A 15,222-nucleotide genomic window follows, 5' to 3' on the forward strand; every position below is an offset into this window, starting at 1 on the left:
AGCATGTTCACCTCACTCTATCTCATCAGAAAGGCACTGCATCCTCTCGCATTATCACAAGAAGAAGGATGGGTACAGCGCAGTGAGGTATTTTGAGACAGACCACATTCATGTCACTTTATTATAATGTATTATTACTGTTCTATTTACTACTATTGTTGTTATTCTTTTACTGTGCCTAATTTATAAATTAAACTTTATCATAGGTTATCATGTATTAACAGAAAACATCGTATATATAGAGCTTGGTACTGTCTGTGGTTTTAAGTATCCACTGAGGGTCTTGGAACATACTAACTGTGGATAAGGAAGGCCTACTGTGTATAGATAGATAGGTAGGTAAATAGATAGATAGATAGATGATAGATAGGTAGGTAAATAGATAGATAGATAGATGATAGATAGATAGATAGATAGATAGATAGATAGATAGATGGAGATATAGAGAGACATAGACAGGTAGGAGATTTATTATAGGAATTAACGCATGTAATTATGGAGACCAAGAAGCCCCACGATCTGCCCGGGCTGTAATTCAGTCTGAGTCTGAAGGCCTGAGAACCAGGGGCACTGATGTTCAAGGGCAGAAGATGGATGTCTCAGCTGGAGTGGAGAGGGCTAATTCGCCCTTCCTCGAGCTATTTTTTTCTACTCAGGGCCCCAGCAGCTTAGATGCTGCCCACCTACCCACAGTGGCGGAGATGACGTTCACTCAGTCTGCCGATTCAAATGCCAATCTCTTCTGGAGACACCCTCACAGACACATGCAGGAATACCGTTCACCAGCTTTTCCTCGAACCTCCCTCCTCTCGTCCAGGATCCAGCCCTAACCCTGTGCTGCATTTCGTTGCCCTGTCTCTCGTCCTCCAGTTGGTGGCAGTTCCTCAGGCTCTGCCTTTCATGACCTGGTATCTGCTGAAAAGTCCTGCTCAGTGGATTTGTAGCACGCCCCTCATTTCGGGTTTGTCGAATGTTTTCTCCTGCGCAGACCGAGGTCATGCACTTTTGGCAAGACTGTCACGGAAGCGATTTTGTATTCTTGTCAGAGCATCGTGTGGCGGGTACCTGGTGCCGATGTGTCTCGTTCGTTGCTGGTGATTACCGTGCTCACTTGGTTAAGCCACGTCTGCCAGCTCTCCCCACTATATAAGTCATTGTTTTTCCCTTTGTAATTAGTACATGTCTTAGGGGGATGCTTCAAGACTATGCAAATATCCTATTTCTCCTCAAACTTTGCCCACTAATTTTAGCGCGATTGATTGATTTACCCATAACAGCGATTACTGTAATGTTTGCCAAATGGTGTTTCAGTGTTGTTTTGAGACGGAAACTCCAGGATAGCGAGCGAGCTTTTTGTCTGGGCAATAAGCAGCCATTTGGCAATGTTGCATTTGGAATTATTTAGACCTTTCACAAGAATGAAACATTTTTTAGTCAATTTAGTAAATATTAAACCCTTGTTAAAACCAAAACATCTATGAGAAATATGCAACAGGCAGAGTGGTTCTGGTCTGCTCTGAGTCTCCTCTGCCGCTGCTTTTCACCTCCGATCACCCCATGCCTCGATCTGAGGTGTTATTGCGAAGAGTGCGGAGAGACAGAAGCTCAGGGATCAGAGTCGGGGACCAGCCTTCGATTTCGTGCCACGCTAGTGTTACGTTCCTAGAGGGGGAGCTGAGTGACTTCTCCATATTTTTAAAATGGGGATTCTCATACGGACCGAATTAAATGAGAATTAAATGGGTGAATATATGTGAAAGTAGTTTTTTAATTGAAAGACGTTTTAAACTATGAAGTGTTCTACACATTCATTCATTATTCAACAAGTACTTATTGAGTCTTTATTATGTGTGAGCTCCTTCTAAGTGTCAGGCTATGGCAGTGAAAGACCTCTGTCCTCATGGAGCTTATATTTTAGAAGGAAGAGACAGAGGAATACAATTCCAGATAGTAATAATTACTATAAAGTTAAAAAACAAAACAAAACAAAACAAAACAAAACAAAAAAACCCAGGATGATGTAATAAAATGTGCTATGAAGAAAGTAATAGGGTGATGTATTAGAGGATGGGGGGCTGGTTAGGCGGGCTGAAACAGCTTAGACATTCTGGTCAGGGAGGGTGTCTCTGAAGGTGATGTTTGAGTCAAGGTCCATAGGAGTCAGCCGTGTGCAAAACTGGGGGAGAGCCAGTCGTAAGGTCCCATGCGGGGCAGGGCTTGGGCCTGTTGGGGAGAAGCAGAGAAGATGGCGTAGCTGTGATGCGTGCAGTAGGGGCGTGGTGTGAGATCACATCGGAGAGGTTGGCAGAGAACAAACCATGCAGAGCCTTAAGGGCCAAGGAAAGGAGTTTGGGTTATCTGTGCAAGGGGAAGCCGCTGGAGGGTTTTAAGCAGGGGAACCACGTGATGAGATTTTTGTTTTTAAAGGGATCGTTCTGGCTGCTGTGAGGATGGAGCGAGGCGGTTGGTAAGAGCAGAGACAGATGGACTTGCGAGGGCTGTCGCAGGGGTCCTGGCAAGAGCGACCGGTGGTCAGGAGAGAGGAGGTGAGGTATAGTTAGGGGCTGAATGGCGTCCCCCAAAAGCCATGTCCCTAACGCCCGGAACCTCAGAATATAACCTTATTTGGAGATACAAAGGCTTTAAAGTGGTGATTAAGTCAAAATGAGGCTGTTAGGGTGTCCTTACTGAAAGAAGAGATTTGGACCCCTGGAGAGACGCCAAGATGGGTGTGCGCACGGAAAGACCCAGCGATGGCACCTGTCACCGTGGTGGCCGTCCCCACGCCTAGGAGAGGGGCTTCAGAAGAAACCAGCCCTGCTGACACCTTGATCCTGGACTTCTAGCCTCCAGAACTATGAGAAAATAAATTTCTATTGAAGCCACTGTCTGTGCCTGTCATTGCCGGAAGCTAGCACATCTTTGTACTGACGTGTGTGTGCGCTTCCTCCCGCCTGGCTGTGCATCCCATGGTTAGACTAAGAACTTTGTTTAATTCACGTCACCGCAGTGCCCGGATCATAGCAGGTGTAACAGTAAAGATGCTATTAAATTATTTGCTTATTGCTCCAGTATTTAATATTTTACAGAGTTTTTTTCCTGTGATACACAAAGATCCAGAGTTCTTCATTTGAGGGCTGCAGACTCCAGCACACAGAATGATATAAGAGATAATAATGTTTCAAGTTAGAACCAGAAGGCTTTTGGAAAACATATTTTAGCAGTGGAAAAATGACCCTCACTTGATTAGAGGGATCTTTGGGAAAAAGAGGCTTTTTTTTTTTTTTAAAACAGAGTAGTTCTTCGAGTAAGGAGATTTATCCATTATTTCACCTTCATTTCAAGGCTCTGCCAAAATCTGGCTAATCTGTGAAAACTGCCTTCCACAAGGCCCAGGTTTTCACTTGGTCATCTGCTGTACTGTAAATGGTAGGCTGGCATGTAGTAGTGTTCAATATTTATTAAATAAATGAAAATTGTTTCAAATCATGCTTTGCTCCTTCTTAGAAATCTTTGAATTGCGTTTAACGTTCTCTTATACTTAGCCAAATAGAGAAGGTAAATTGTTTTGCCCATCTTTTCTGCCTTAGGATTGCATCAATTGTCTTGAATCAGGTCTCCACTTTCAGACATTTTTTGACTTTAGACGTACAGCCTAGCTCAATGGCACCGGCTCCCCCTTGTGTCAGGAACATGACACTACACCCACTGAATGCCAGCTGCCAAGTCCAGCCTGACGCCGGTCAAACATTTTAAGTGATCCAGATGCTGTATGTAAATCGAGTGGTGACGTCACTGTCGTGCAGCCTTATTATGACTCCTTTGTTCTAAAATGACTATGCCTCCGTGTTTACTACTGTGTACTGTCTATATAGTGCAAGTACAGAAACAAATTCTTGGTATTTCGTATTTAGGGTTAGTTCGTAGTTCTTACCAAAAATTAATGGCCTGACCTTTTTCTGGGTCTGTTTTTTCTTGCCCTACCCTTTTTTTTCCTGAGCTCACCTTAGGTTTCCTCCGGAATGGCCAGGTTCCCAGCTCCCTTGTCCTTGGCGTGAGAAGCCCAGTGAGAGGACCTGCTGGGCCGTTCGGTCCTCCGAGCGCCCTGGCCCTGTATGTCAGCTCAGGGGCGAACAGGAGGAGCTCTGTCGTTTTGTTCCCGTCATACCTTCCCTTTTCTCTCCACTCAGGGACTCTATTCAGGAACTTGGGCGGCCTCTTGAAATACATGCACCTTATTCCATCACCTTCTGAAGAAAGAACCCATTTGAGAAGAAGGGGCTTTCGTACTTAAACATCAGCCCTCTTCTTCTGCCTCTGCCCTCGCATTGTCTTCCTCCCAGTCACCCTCTACGTGGCCTCTCCTGGGCAGCGCAGGCAGCCAGTCGCCACGGAGAGGCACCTGCCTGGCAAGCCACCTTCTTGGGCCAGAGGGCACTCGGGCCACCCTTCCGGGGACTGCTACTCACCTGCAGAGAGCCCGCGCCCAGTGCTCAGTAAGCGTCAGTCACGAAACCCGGCCGTCGCCCCGCAGTGGCGGGAACGGCTCTCAGCGCTGCCGTCCGCGGCGCCCGTCGGGGCGGAAAGGCTTCGTCGTCCACACTCTTCTTACTTCCTTCGAGGAGTGTAGGCGGCGCCCAGCCTCACCTCACCTTGCGCCTTGTGATGTTTTACGCCTTTCCAGTGTTGCCAGGTTTTCAGTTTTAAAGTGCTGAGTAAAATATGTTGTAACTACATTTTACCATGAAACTGAAGGTTAAGATATCCTGAATGATCACCTTTTCAAACCAAAATGATAAAAATAGTGTAACACAAAAGAGCAAATTGTTTTATAAATAGTTTAAATGAGGCAGGGTTGCTGTAATTTTTATTACTTTAGTTTTAATTGCCGAGGATGAAATGTGCTTATCTTGTTTTTTAAATAAAAACTTTTTTAAAAACTTCAAACTTACAAATAGTGGTGTACCGAACCGTTACGTACTTTCACCTAGATTCACCGATTATTAACATTTGCCACATATGCTTTTGCTTCCACGTGCTCACTCTCTCTGTATATATTTATGCATTTATTATGATTTTCATTTTGCTGGATTATTTGAGAGTCAGTTGTAGATATCGTGACCTTTTTGCTGAAATAGTCCAATGTGTATCTTCTGAGAACAATAATGTTCTTTTACATAAGCCACAGGTTTTTTTTTTTTGCGTGCGCACGTGTGTGTGTGTGTGTGTGTGTGTGCGCGCGCGCGTGTGTGTATTTAAAAATCATCGTAGAATCAGAGCACTGGGGGAGAACTTTGGGAGGTCCTTTGGCTCATTCTCCTGCTTCTGGCAGGTAAAATCTTAGACAGCACAAAATTGATATATTCCCAGCGTGATAAACACAGATTCCTACAGGGACCAGGCCTGTAATCTAAATGTGCGAATCATAAGTCTAGAACATTCTCATGGCATGTATGTATGCACCACCTGATCAGATAAACAAACCAACACTGTGTTCAACAAAACCTCATATGAGGGCCACATTTGTCCCTTGGTCATCGGTTTGTGACCCCCTGGAACTTTCTTCAGCGCTCCCGTGGGATGGAATCGCTATAGCTTTCTTTAGAAGCCCCTCATTATGGTCAAGAAGTTCTCCTTTAAGGCTAAATGCTCCGCCGTGGTTTATGCGAGTCAGCAGCGTGCAGTGGTTGAGTACCGGTTCCGGCCTGCGTGCGTTCGAATCCCATTTCTACCATTTACTAGGATCTTGGGGAAATTACCTAACTTTTTTATGATTCAGTTTTCTTCATGTGTGAAATAATAGTATCTGCCACACAGCTATTGTGAGGAGTAAATGGAAATGAATATTTAAAGCATTTTAAAACACAGCCTGGCAGACATAATAAAAACCTTGGTATCACTGTATTAATATTAACCTGGCCACTTGGAGATATTTTTCTTCACATCCAGACAGATCATGATTGTGGTGTAAGGGATCTGAGATGTGAGGACTGTTCATTCTAGAAGTCTTAGAGGAGATGTCCGTTCCGAAACCAGAAAGCTAGTTAATCTGCTTTTGTCACTGTCAGAGACTTATTTCTATTCTCATCACGATCTTCTAATTATTTCTCTGTCAGACTTCTCCACAGCTCCCGAGATTTCCCTTGTCTCGAGAAAGTTGTTGCTCAATATATCGGCTATCAGTAAGTCTTGGCAAGTTATTTAACGATTTTGGGATTTAGTTTCCTCATCTGTAAATGGAGGTAATAGAAGCGCCCCCCTCCTGGGGTGGTTGTGAGGACTAAATGAGTTGCTGTATGTACTGTGCCAGAACAGTGCCTGGGCAGCTGACGCGGGATGGGGCGAACCCCCCTGAGTGGGGACTCAAGTCCTGCTGCTGAGAGAGAACGGGCGAGAGTCCTTGACTGCGCGCGGGAAAGGATTCAAGTGCACGCCTGAGTGAGAGACAGACGTTTATTAGAGAAGGGATAACACTGCACAGACTGACCGTGATCTTTCCTCAGAGGCAGAGAATGAGAGAGGCAGAGAGAGAGAGACCCCGAGTGTTTGGGGAATTCAGTTTATGTGTCATTCTTAGTTTCTGTGAATTACAGTTTAAAGACTTTGTTTACCTGTTTTCCTTTGATGGTTTGGGTATGCGGGATGAAAGGTACGGGTGTGCAGTGTGAAGGGTATGCTAGCAATGTCAGCCTTTGTTCTATAGGTTCCCCGCCGTTTGGCCTTAGGGAATGACTGGTTGGGTTTGTTTTGTGTAGGGTGGGATTTACAGACTCGGTTTTCCTGTTAGTCTGGCTAAAGGTTTGTTAGCAATCCCAGCAGGAATCTTCCTTTGTTCTGGCCGCACGTTGCGGGCTCCGGATACAGCTCGGTTTAACATCTAGTTCTCTTGCCTACATCATACCTGCCAGCCATTAGTTAGGATGTGTGTTCTCTCTCAGTAGTCATAGCCCTCAGTTGTGTATTCTCTACCTGTGATCCAAGTGTTCTTGCCACCAGCACTCTTTGGGGGGAGGGGAGTTCTCGTCCTCTTTCCTCTGCAAGTCCTGTTATTAAGATCGCCAGTGGTCCTTGTGTCCAAATCTAAGATACTTCTTATCTCTTAGCCTTCTGTACTGTTTTTAACAGTAGAGATATCTTGCAACCCGGTCACAGGGCAGGGGACAGTTTAAGGGGGTTATGGAGGAAGAGAGGGGGCTGGAGATAGGGGAAGGAAGAAGGGGGTGAGAGAGACTCGGACTGATTGATTGAGAACTAGTTAGTGATGGCAGGATTTGGAGCGGGGTTAGGCATGGAGCGGTTGAGTAGCAATGGAATTGGCGGTTATACGTAATTTGGAAGAAGTATGGTGATAGCAAAAGGGGGCTGAGATGGAGAATGGCTGGAGATGCTAAGGCACCTCTTGGAAATTTTTTCTGACACTTCAGGCCATGCTTTTAAGTACTCTGCCTTAAATGTAAACTTTGCCATTGACCCCTGGGTAGGCGTTATCAGTCCCATTTTACAGATGCAGAAACTGAGGTTCAAAGGAGTTAAACACTTAAAGTTAGTTAGAAGTGGCTGACATGTCTTTTTCTTACTCTGCCCTCCTTTCTTTTCTTTTTCTAAACTTTTCTATTTGGGCCCACGCAGGGCTCGCGTTTGCTGGTCAATGCAAATGTTTCTGTCTTTTCTGTTTACTTCCCTGGTCTGCCTTTCCTTTCCCCAGAAAAGATCTTTGATCCTCACAAGACAATATTTATCGAATGACTTCGTTTGCTATGCGGCGTCTGCACTGAAATAATTTAGAGAAACGTAGCACTTGCCTTTTCAGAGTTTATATTCTAAAACTATTAATTGCTTTTCCCCAGAGAGATCGGCACAATCGTCAGGTCATTAGGATGCTGCCCTAATGAAGGAGAGCTACACGATCTGATCGCAGAGGTAAGTAGGACCTAGAAGGTTCCGTTCAGCAGACTCACTGCGACTCCAGCTCCTTGTAATAAAAAAGCAACAAAATCCTTAAAGTAAAAATGCCCTAACCTACCGAAGAAGCTCAGTGAAAACATTAGGACAGCTATGCGAATTATCCAACAACCAGCAGGATCTGAAAGAATATCAGATTTTAAGGAAATAGCCATGACCAAGCAATGCAGTGGATCGCGTGAGACCCCACTTTGACATTATACTCTCTAAAATTAGTTGAAGAAAGGCCAGTAGGCATAGGAGACTAATTCTGTGCAGAAAGAGTGTTGACAGATGACAGATGTCAATTTAAAGGGGATAGATGAACTGGAGACTAAGGAATTTATATTTATTTGGGAAAATAAAACTAACTTTCAGAGCAAGTAGTAAACATAATAAAATAATAGGAACTAACTTGACATTGACTAAGCAGCCTAAGAATTTTAAAAAATGATTATTCATGGTAGTGTGGCTGAGTCCCTGGCAAGACATTGCGTACAGCCGTGATGAGCAGCTCAAGACCAGAGAGCTTCAAGCTCTGTTCGATTTTCCAGAAAAGTGCCTGATCTAATTTCAAGTGCATCTTTCAGTTCAACAAAACAGAAGCCTGAAGGGGGAAAACACTACCTGGGCGACCACCAGAAGAAAGATTTTTTCAAAAATGCTCATCTAGGCATGTGGGTGTTGGTGGACAGGGATCAACATAGCGAATAAGGGAGAAAGACAAAGAAGTGGGAGTTTAGTTCCTGTTTCTTGCACAGGACTCACTCGTTCAGTGATACCTGGAAGAGAAGGAATTGTGATCGGGCGAGTCACTTAGCCTCTGTGAGTGTCAGCTTCTCCGCAGTAATGCCTATTTCAAAACCGGCTTCAGACGTAAATGAGATGATATATAAGATGATTTTTTGAATCCTGAAGCGCTGTGTAAAGTTAAGTAGTGGAGACTGGCACAGTGACCGTGTCGCCCGCGTATTAGCACCTTGGTAACTAAGAACAACACCAGTTTCTCACTAGCGTTTAAAACGGGAAATCTTTACATCTTTTCCCACCTTGGGATCCAATAAGCTATTTTTAGTAAGAGTAGAAGGAAGATGCTTTTTAAATTTTTTTTATTTTTCAATTAGAGTTGACATTCAGTATTATTTTATGTTAGTCTCAGGTGTACAGCATCGTGGTTAGACATTTAAATAATTTACGAAGTGATGCGCGATGAATCTAGTCCCCACTGGGCACTGCACACAGTCGTTACAACATTATCGACTCTGTCCCTGTGCTGCACTTCGCGTCTCTGTGACTGCTCCTTAGCCACCAATTTGGACTTTTAATCCCCTCACCTAAAAAATCTGACTTTTCCTGAATTGGTGCTCACATTAAAAAAACAAAAAGTATCCATCATTGCCTTAAGGTATTTATTGAGAAAGCTAGAATTTGTGTTAGGGCAAGGAAAGTTGACAGTTTGAGAGATAGAGACTAGAAGATGAATTTACAGTGAAATCATAATTATTGTATAATTCAGTAGAGTAAGTGGAGCAGTAATGAAAAATGTCTCTGAGAGTCAGAAAAGGAGACGCTTTTAGAGCCTAGTCCCTTATTGTTTGTTTATAAGTTTTAAGCTGTAGCAGAGGTCAGGGACCCACACCACCTGGGCCAAATCCAGCTCTCCACCTGTTTTTGTAAATTAAGTTTTAGTGGAACACAGCTAGACTCATTTATAGATTGTTTATGGCCGTTTTTTCACTGCAAGACTGGAGTTAAGTCATTGTGACGGAGACCATATGATTTGCAAAGCTTCAGTATTTACTATCTGGCTCTTTACAGAAAAAGTTTGCCAACTCGACCTATAGGTTTGTCCAGCAAAGTAGAGCAAATACCACATCTAGTGTCAGGAGCTCTGGATTCAGATCCCACGCTGTCGCTTATAGCTGCATGGCCTTGGGTGAGCTGCTTGACCTTTCAAAGTCTGAGTCCACATCTGCCGAAGGAATGCAGCAATATCAGTGTTTTTATGAGAATTAAATCGAACAACTCCGAGGAGTCAGCTGTTACTCGGTGGGCACTCAGTGCGTGTTCGGATTTGTTTGCTCTGTCGGTGGCTCTCTACCAAAATGCCCCATGGGTTTGGGTGCCCAATGTTTCATTTTGTCTTTAACCATTTCATATGTGCAAAATTATAGAAAAGGACAAAACTCTAGTGTCAGAAAGCAGATTTATAGTTACCTGGGGACATGAACTAGAGGATGGGATCAAATACAGAAGAGCATCAGTTAAGTGTTTATAATAAAAGAAATTTTCTATGTCTTGATTGTGGTGGTGGTTACTTGACTATAGAATTGTGAAAATTAATTCCAACTAATACTCTGAAACGAATAAACTTTATTGCATATAGATTACACCTCAGTAACACTGGGAGGAAACATAATGAAGGAGTATCATGAACAGCTTTATGCTACTTCAGTCAGTGGGTTCCAAATATGGAAATTGGCTCAGGTTTAGGAACTCAGTAGGGGATTATGACTTTTTTGGGGCGACCATCCTCAGCCTCCTGCTCCTTCATTCTTGCCCTATTTTGGTTATAGATGTAGGAGAGGAAAAATAATTTTCCTTCTATCCTTCTAAGTTCTTCTGGCTGGTCTAATAATCAAATAGACACGAGACAGATGAACAGGAGAAAATAACCAAATTTACTACGTGTGTACGTATGGGAGTTCCACGAGAATGTGCGACCCAAAGACAGATCGGGCAGATGAGGCTTATATAAGCAGTTCTGAGCTAAGGAGGAGGAGGCAGAGGTCTGGGACTTCAAAGGGAAGGTAGGGGTTCACAGGTAGATGAGAAGGAGCAGACTTCTGGTGAACAGATTCTTGCTGGGGGACCCAGAAGCAATGGGACGCCGTGGGGAATCTAATGAACAGACTGTGTGGGAATCCTCCCTGTGGGCCACACTTAGATCCCGTTAGCTGAGGTGATAGCTCCCTTGAAACAGGTTTTCTACCTGAATTCCTTTAGGCAAGTAAAGGGGGAGTTTGTTGTTTTCTTAAAAATACCAGCTTAGAATGATCAGTATCCCAAAAAGCATGTTTTGGGAGGGCAAAACTCCGTTCCCCTCATGGATGTTAAACAGAACCCTTGCAGGTGACCCGTCTGTTTTGCCCCCGAGCATATCTTGCCCTGTTAACCATCTCTGCGATTCCTTCGGCCTTCCTGGTCATTCTACGCGGCCTCTGAGCTGCTGTGGTTAAACCTCTTCGCCTGGCTTCTGTTACTATGGGGTGGGCAGTGGGAGGCTGGCGTGTCGTTCATGGACATGAACAGCCCAGATCTGTGAGTGCCTGTCGTCAGCAGTCGCTCGTTCCTGACCTACTCTGAGCCCCCCACGGAACGTACTCCTCTGGTGGGTCTGCTGACTCCTGATACATCCCTTTTCTCAGCTCAGCTTTTCTGCTTCATTCCAGGTGTCTAAGAGCCACCTTAGCAGCGAGTTCGCCCATCTTCTGTCGCCCTTTTTCCAGGGCGTTAGGTCCTGTGCCCTGGGAAAGTGCCTGGAGTCAATGAATTCTTGCTCTTGCAGTCTCGTCCTCCAGCCCCCTTGGTCGAACTCCCATCCAGCCTCAGGCGGACTCCCCCGGCTCCCGGCTCCCGGCTCCCGGCTCCTGGCTCGGGCTCGCTAATCCTTGTGCTGTTTCAGTATTTAGTCTCTTTCCTTATCAGACCCAGCACTCCCCCGGCCCCGCTAACCGCACTGTTCAGTCTCCCTGCCAGGAGAGTTGCTGGGGGCAGTTCCGAGGGGACACCTGTTACCTTCTGCAGCACAGCAGAAATGCTACCTTCTGCCAGGCGAGGGTGGGTGCAAGGCTGGCTCGTCCAGGGCATCTGCCCAGCCAGCACCCTCGGGTCGCCCTCTGGCTGTCTCCATCTCATGCTTCAGTGCACCCAGGACCCTGACCTTAAATACCTGTCTTGGCTGTGCAATTCTAACCTTCATATCTTTTATTTGAGGGGTGTCAAACTATGGCCCACAGACCTGTTTGTACGGCCTGTGAGCTAAGAATGGGTTTTACATTTTTAATGAATTATAAAAACAAAGAAGAATGTGTGATGAAGATCTAATATTCCCCGCAAAGCTTAAAGTATTTACTATCTTGTCCTTTACGGAAGTCGTCCACCGTGTTGCATCCGTCGCCTGAGTCCGCTCTTTCACCGCAGTCGACAAGGGCTTTGCGAGCTGCCAGAGGCGCTCCGGCTGCCACGTCCAGCCTTTAAGTGCTTGGCCATGGCTCTCAGCTTCTCCTTAGTCTTCTGCAGGGCATCAGTGCAACTTACAGTCAGCTCCGCTGCTCTGCAGGCAGTGCTCCCTCACACCTTTCAAGTGCCGAATCTTCGCACCTGCGAGGGCGTTCCTCATCCCTGGGGTTTTCCCAGGTCACCGCTGGTTATATCTTTAGCAATGAACTGCCGGAGCCCGTGTCCCAAATACCACTCAGAACTGCGTCCCCTTTGTCTACGTGGTAGTGAAGGAAGCTACCCCACCTTGCATCTGTGTTCTCAGACCTCTCCTGGCACCACTCGTGATACTTTGGGTACCGAGAAGCGAACACTAAACATTGGATGTCAAGAGATTAATTGGGGAAAACACCTGTGAGGCTGGGCCAGCCATCAGAATGCAGTGCATTTCTGACCCCTGTCACAGTAAGGGAAGGGTGGGAAGAAGGTAGTTAGGAAAAGCCTTAGACTGCAGCAGTTCTAGAGAACGAGGCAACTGGGAGTTCTTGGTCCAAACTCGCCCATCAGAAGAGCCCCGCTTCTTGCAGAAATGGCACTTATTTTAGTATCCCTACCCTGCTCAGTTATTGGCTGGGAGCACGTGAGAGGTGTGGCCTTGCTTAAACACGGTGGCCGCAGACGACATTCAGTTATGGTTCCTGCAGCTGGAGATCTCAGAGGTGCATTTTCATGGCTGCTGCAGTTGTCATCTGGGAGCGCTGTAATGTGAGCCAGGTGTTGAATTGTCCAGTAGAATATCATCACAGAGAGTTGGTTGCTGTGTATTTTCTACCTCTAAGCTCACTGTGGCCTACCTCTAGTGTTCAGGAATGGGTCAAAGAAGAAAACTTGGGCATAAAATGAAGGTCCTTATCAGGTCCAAGCAGTGGTGATGCAGGACAGGCTGAATCCCTCCCGAGTGGGGACTCAAGTCCTGCACCAAGAGAGAAGGAGGGTCCTCGAATGAGCTCAGGAAAGAATTCAAGTGTCTGCCAGAGTTAGAGACAAAAGGCAAGTTTATTAGAGGCATAGAGCTCCATCGACAGAGTGTGGTCTCCTCTCAAAGTCAGAGTGGAGGGACTGAGAGGGGCCCTGAATATTCAGGGAATTCAGTTTATATGCCATTCTGTTTCTATGAATTGAAGTTGAAAGACTTTGCTTACCTATTTTCCTTTGATGGTATGGGTATGCGGCGTGAAGGACGGGTATGTGTGTGAAAGATGTGCCAGCAGTCTCAGCCTTTGTTCTATGGATTTCCCATGGCCTGGCCTTAGGGAATGAATGGTTGGGTTTATTTTGCGTAGGATGGATTTAAAGACACTGTTTTCTTGTTTTTCTTTCCCGGGTGTGGGTAAATGGTTTGTCATTCGTCCCAGCAGGAAACTCCCTTTGTTCTGCTGGCAGCCCCACGCCGGACAGCAGCTCTTAGTAGGCTCTGAACACAGCTTGGTTTAAACATTTAGTTCTCATGTTTTTTTCCCGATTTTGATTTCGGTGGGACATGGAAGAGTGAGCAGAAGCATTACCAGCAAGATAGGTCAGTGATGGATCAGAACCAGGCCAGGCTCATCCTAAGTTCTGTCCTTGAATAAAAGGACGATACACTAGCAGGAGAGATTGTGCTAATAATGTACCTCTCAGCATTTCTATCTCTTTAGTCAGACTATTTTGACACGGAGCAGTGGACCTCTACCTCAGAGTGCCAGCTGTCATTCCGGGGTCTCTGTGATGCTATTCCTGGGAATCTCTGTTTTCCCTTTTCTGGGTTGGATTTCTTTGTATCCCAAGTTTTCTTTATAGTTTCTTGGGCATTTTGGCACGTTCCTGAGTAGCTTCTTGAAAAAGAATGCTTTGGGGGTAAACTTTTTGAGACTTCGAGTGTTCGAAAATGACTATTCTAATCTTTGTTTGGCCGGTTATAGAGTTCTACATTCAAGGTCTTCATTAAGAATTTTGAAGGCATTTCTCCTGTCTTCATGCTTCTGTGATGCTATCGAGGAAGTGCAGTTCCGTTCTGATTTCCAGTCCTGTGTATGGAAACCTCCCTCCCCCGCCCCCCGGCCCCCATTCCGGAAGCCTGGACTACCTTCTTTTGTCTCCAGTGTTTAAAACGTCACAGTGATTTTCCTCGGCGTGAGTCCATTTTCATCAAATGTGTTAGGTACTTGCTGGGCCTTTCAAACTGGCAGCTTATATCCTTTGGTTCCAGGAAATTTTCTTGTAATTATTTTGTTGATTTCTAACTACCTGCTCTTTTTCTTTGTTCTTTCTTTTGAAACTCCCTTCATTCATTTGTGTGCCTCTGGACTAGTTGTCTGATTTTCTCATTTTTCGCTGTTCTGTTTTCCATCTCTGTCTTTTTAGTTCTACTCCTGGGCAGACTTCTTGACCTTTCTCTACACACACACACACACACACACACACACACACACACACACACACACACATTCTTTCTCATTTCTGTTGTGTTTTTAATTTCTAGTTGCTTGTTTTTGTTCTTTTGATGTTTCTTCCTAAATAATATCCTGTTCTTGTTACATATCTCTGAAGATATATATGATAGTTTATTTGAAATTTTTTTCTCTTTGCATAATCTGTTTTCTCCAAGTTAATATTCGTGTCTGTTTTGGTCTCTTTCTTTTCATTAGTAGCTTTCCTCAAATAACTCTTGGCTGTCAGCTCATAACTAACACATGTGTGGAGCTTGTCACCTTTAAACTTCACCTTTGGGTAATCTAGGAATCACCAACATCACAGTCCTTGAGAATTTCCTCTTGCGTAGGTTTGATTCCCCAGGAAAGAGCCTTCCCATCTGCCTGGGAGACAGAAGCATCTGGCTGTCCATTCGGAGAGTTTTACACTCTCCAGAGTACAAATCTCCACTGGGCTGGGGAGTGGCAGCCACCCATCGGAGAAACTGAGAGGAGATTTAGGGCTTCCGTTTTCAAACAAATGTTACCCCAGCGCTCCTAATTTTAGCTCCTACGTCTTTCACCCCTCATTCCAGAAGCAACTGGTTGG

The 15,222-nt window shown here is 45.1% G+C and overlaps 1 protein-coding gene across 1 annotated transcript in view; it reads left to right on the top strand.

Moving 5' to 3' along the window:
- The window catches only part of DRC8 (dynein regulatory complex subunit 8), a 75,054-nt gene that overhangs the window by 45,957 nt on the left and 13,875 nt on the right, over positions 1–15,222 (top strand). Inside the window, exon 3 of the mRNA XM_039883252.1 lies at positions 7,848–7,920. Within this exon, the coding sequence (XP_039739186.1) occupies positions 7,848–7,920 (73 nt within the window). The remainder of the gene's footprint in view (positions 1–7,847; positions 7,921–15,222) is intronic.

The sequence above is a fragment of the Pteropus medius genome, unplaced genomic scaffold, assembly GCF_902729225.1.
Source record: "Pteropus medius unplaced genomic scaffold, Ma_sr-lr_union100, whole genome shotgun sequence".
In the NCBI taxonomy this organism is placed as follows: domain Eukaryota; kingdom Metazoa; phylum Chordata; class Mammalia; order Chiroptera; family Pteropodidae; genus Pteropus; species Pteropus medius.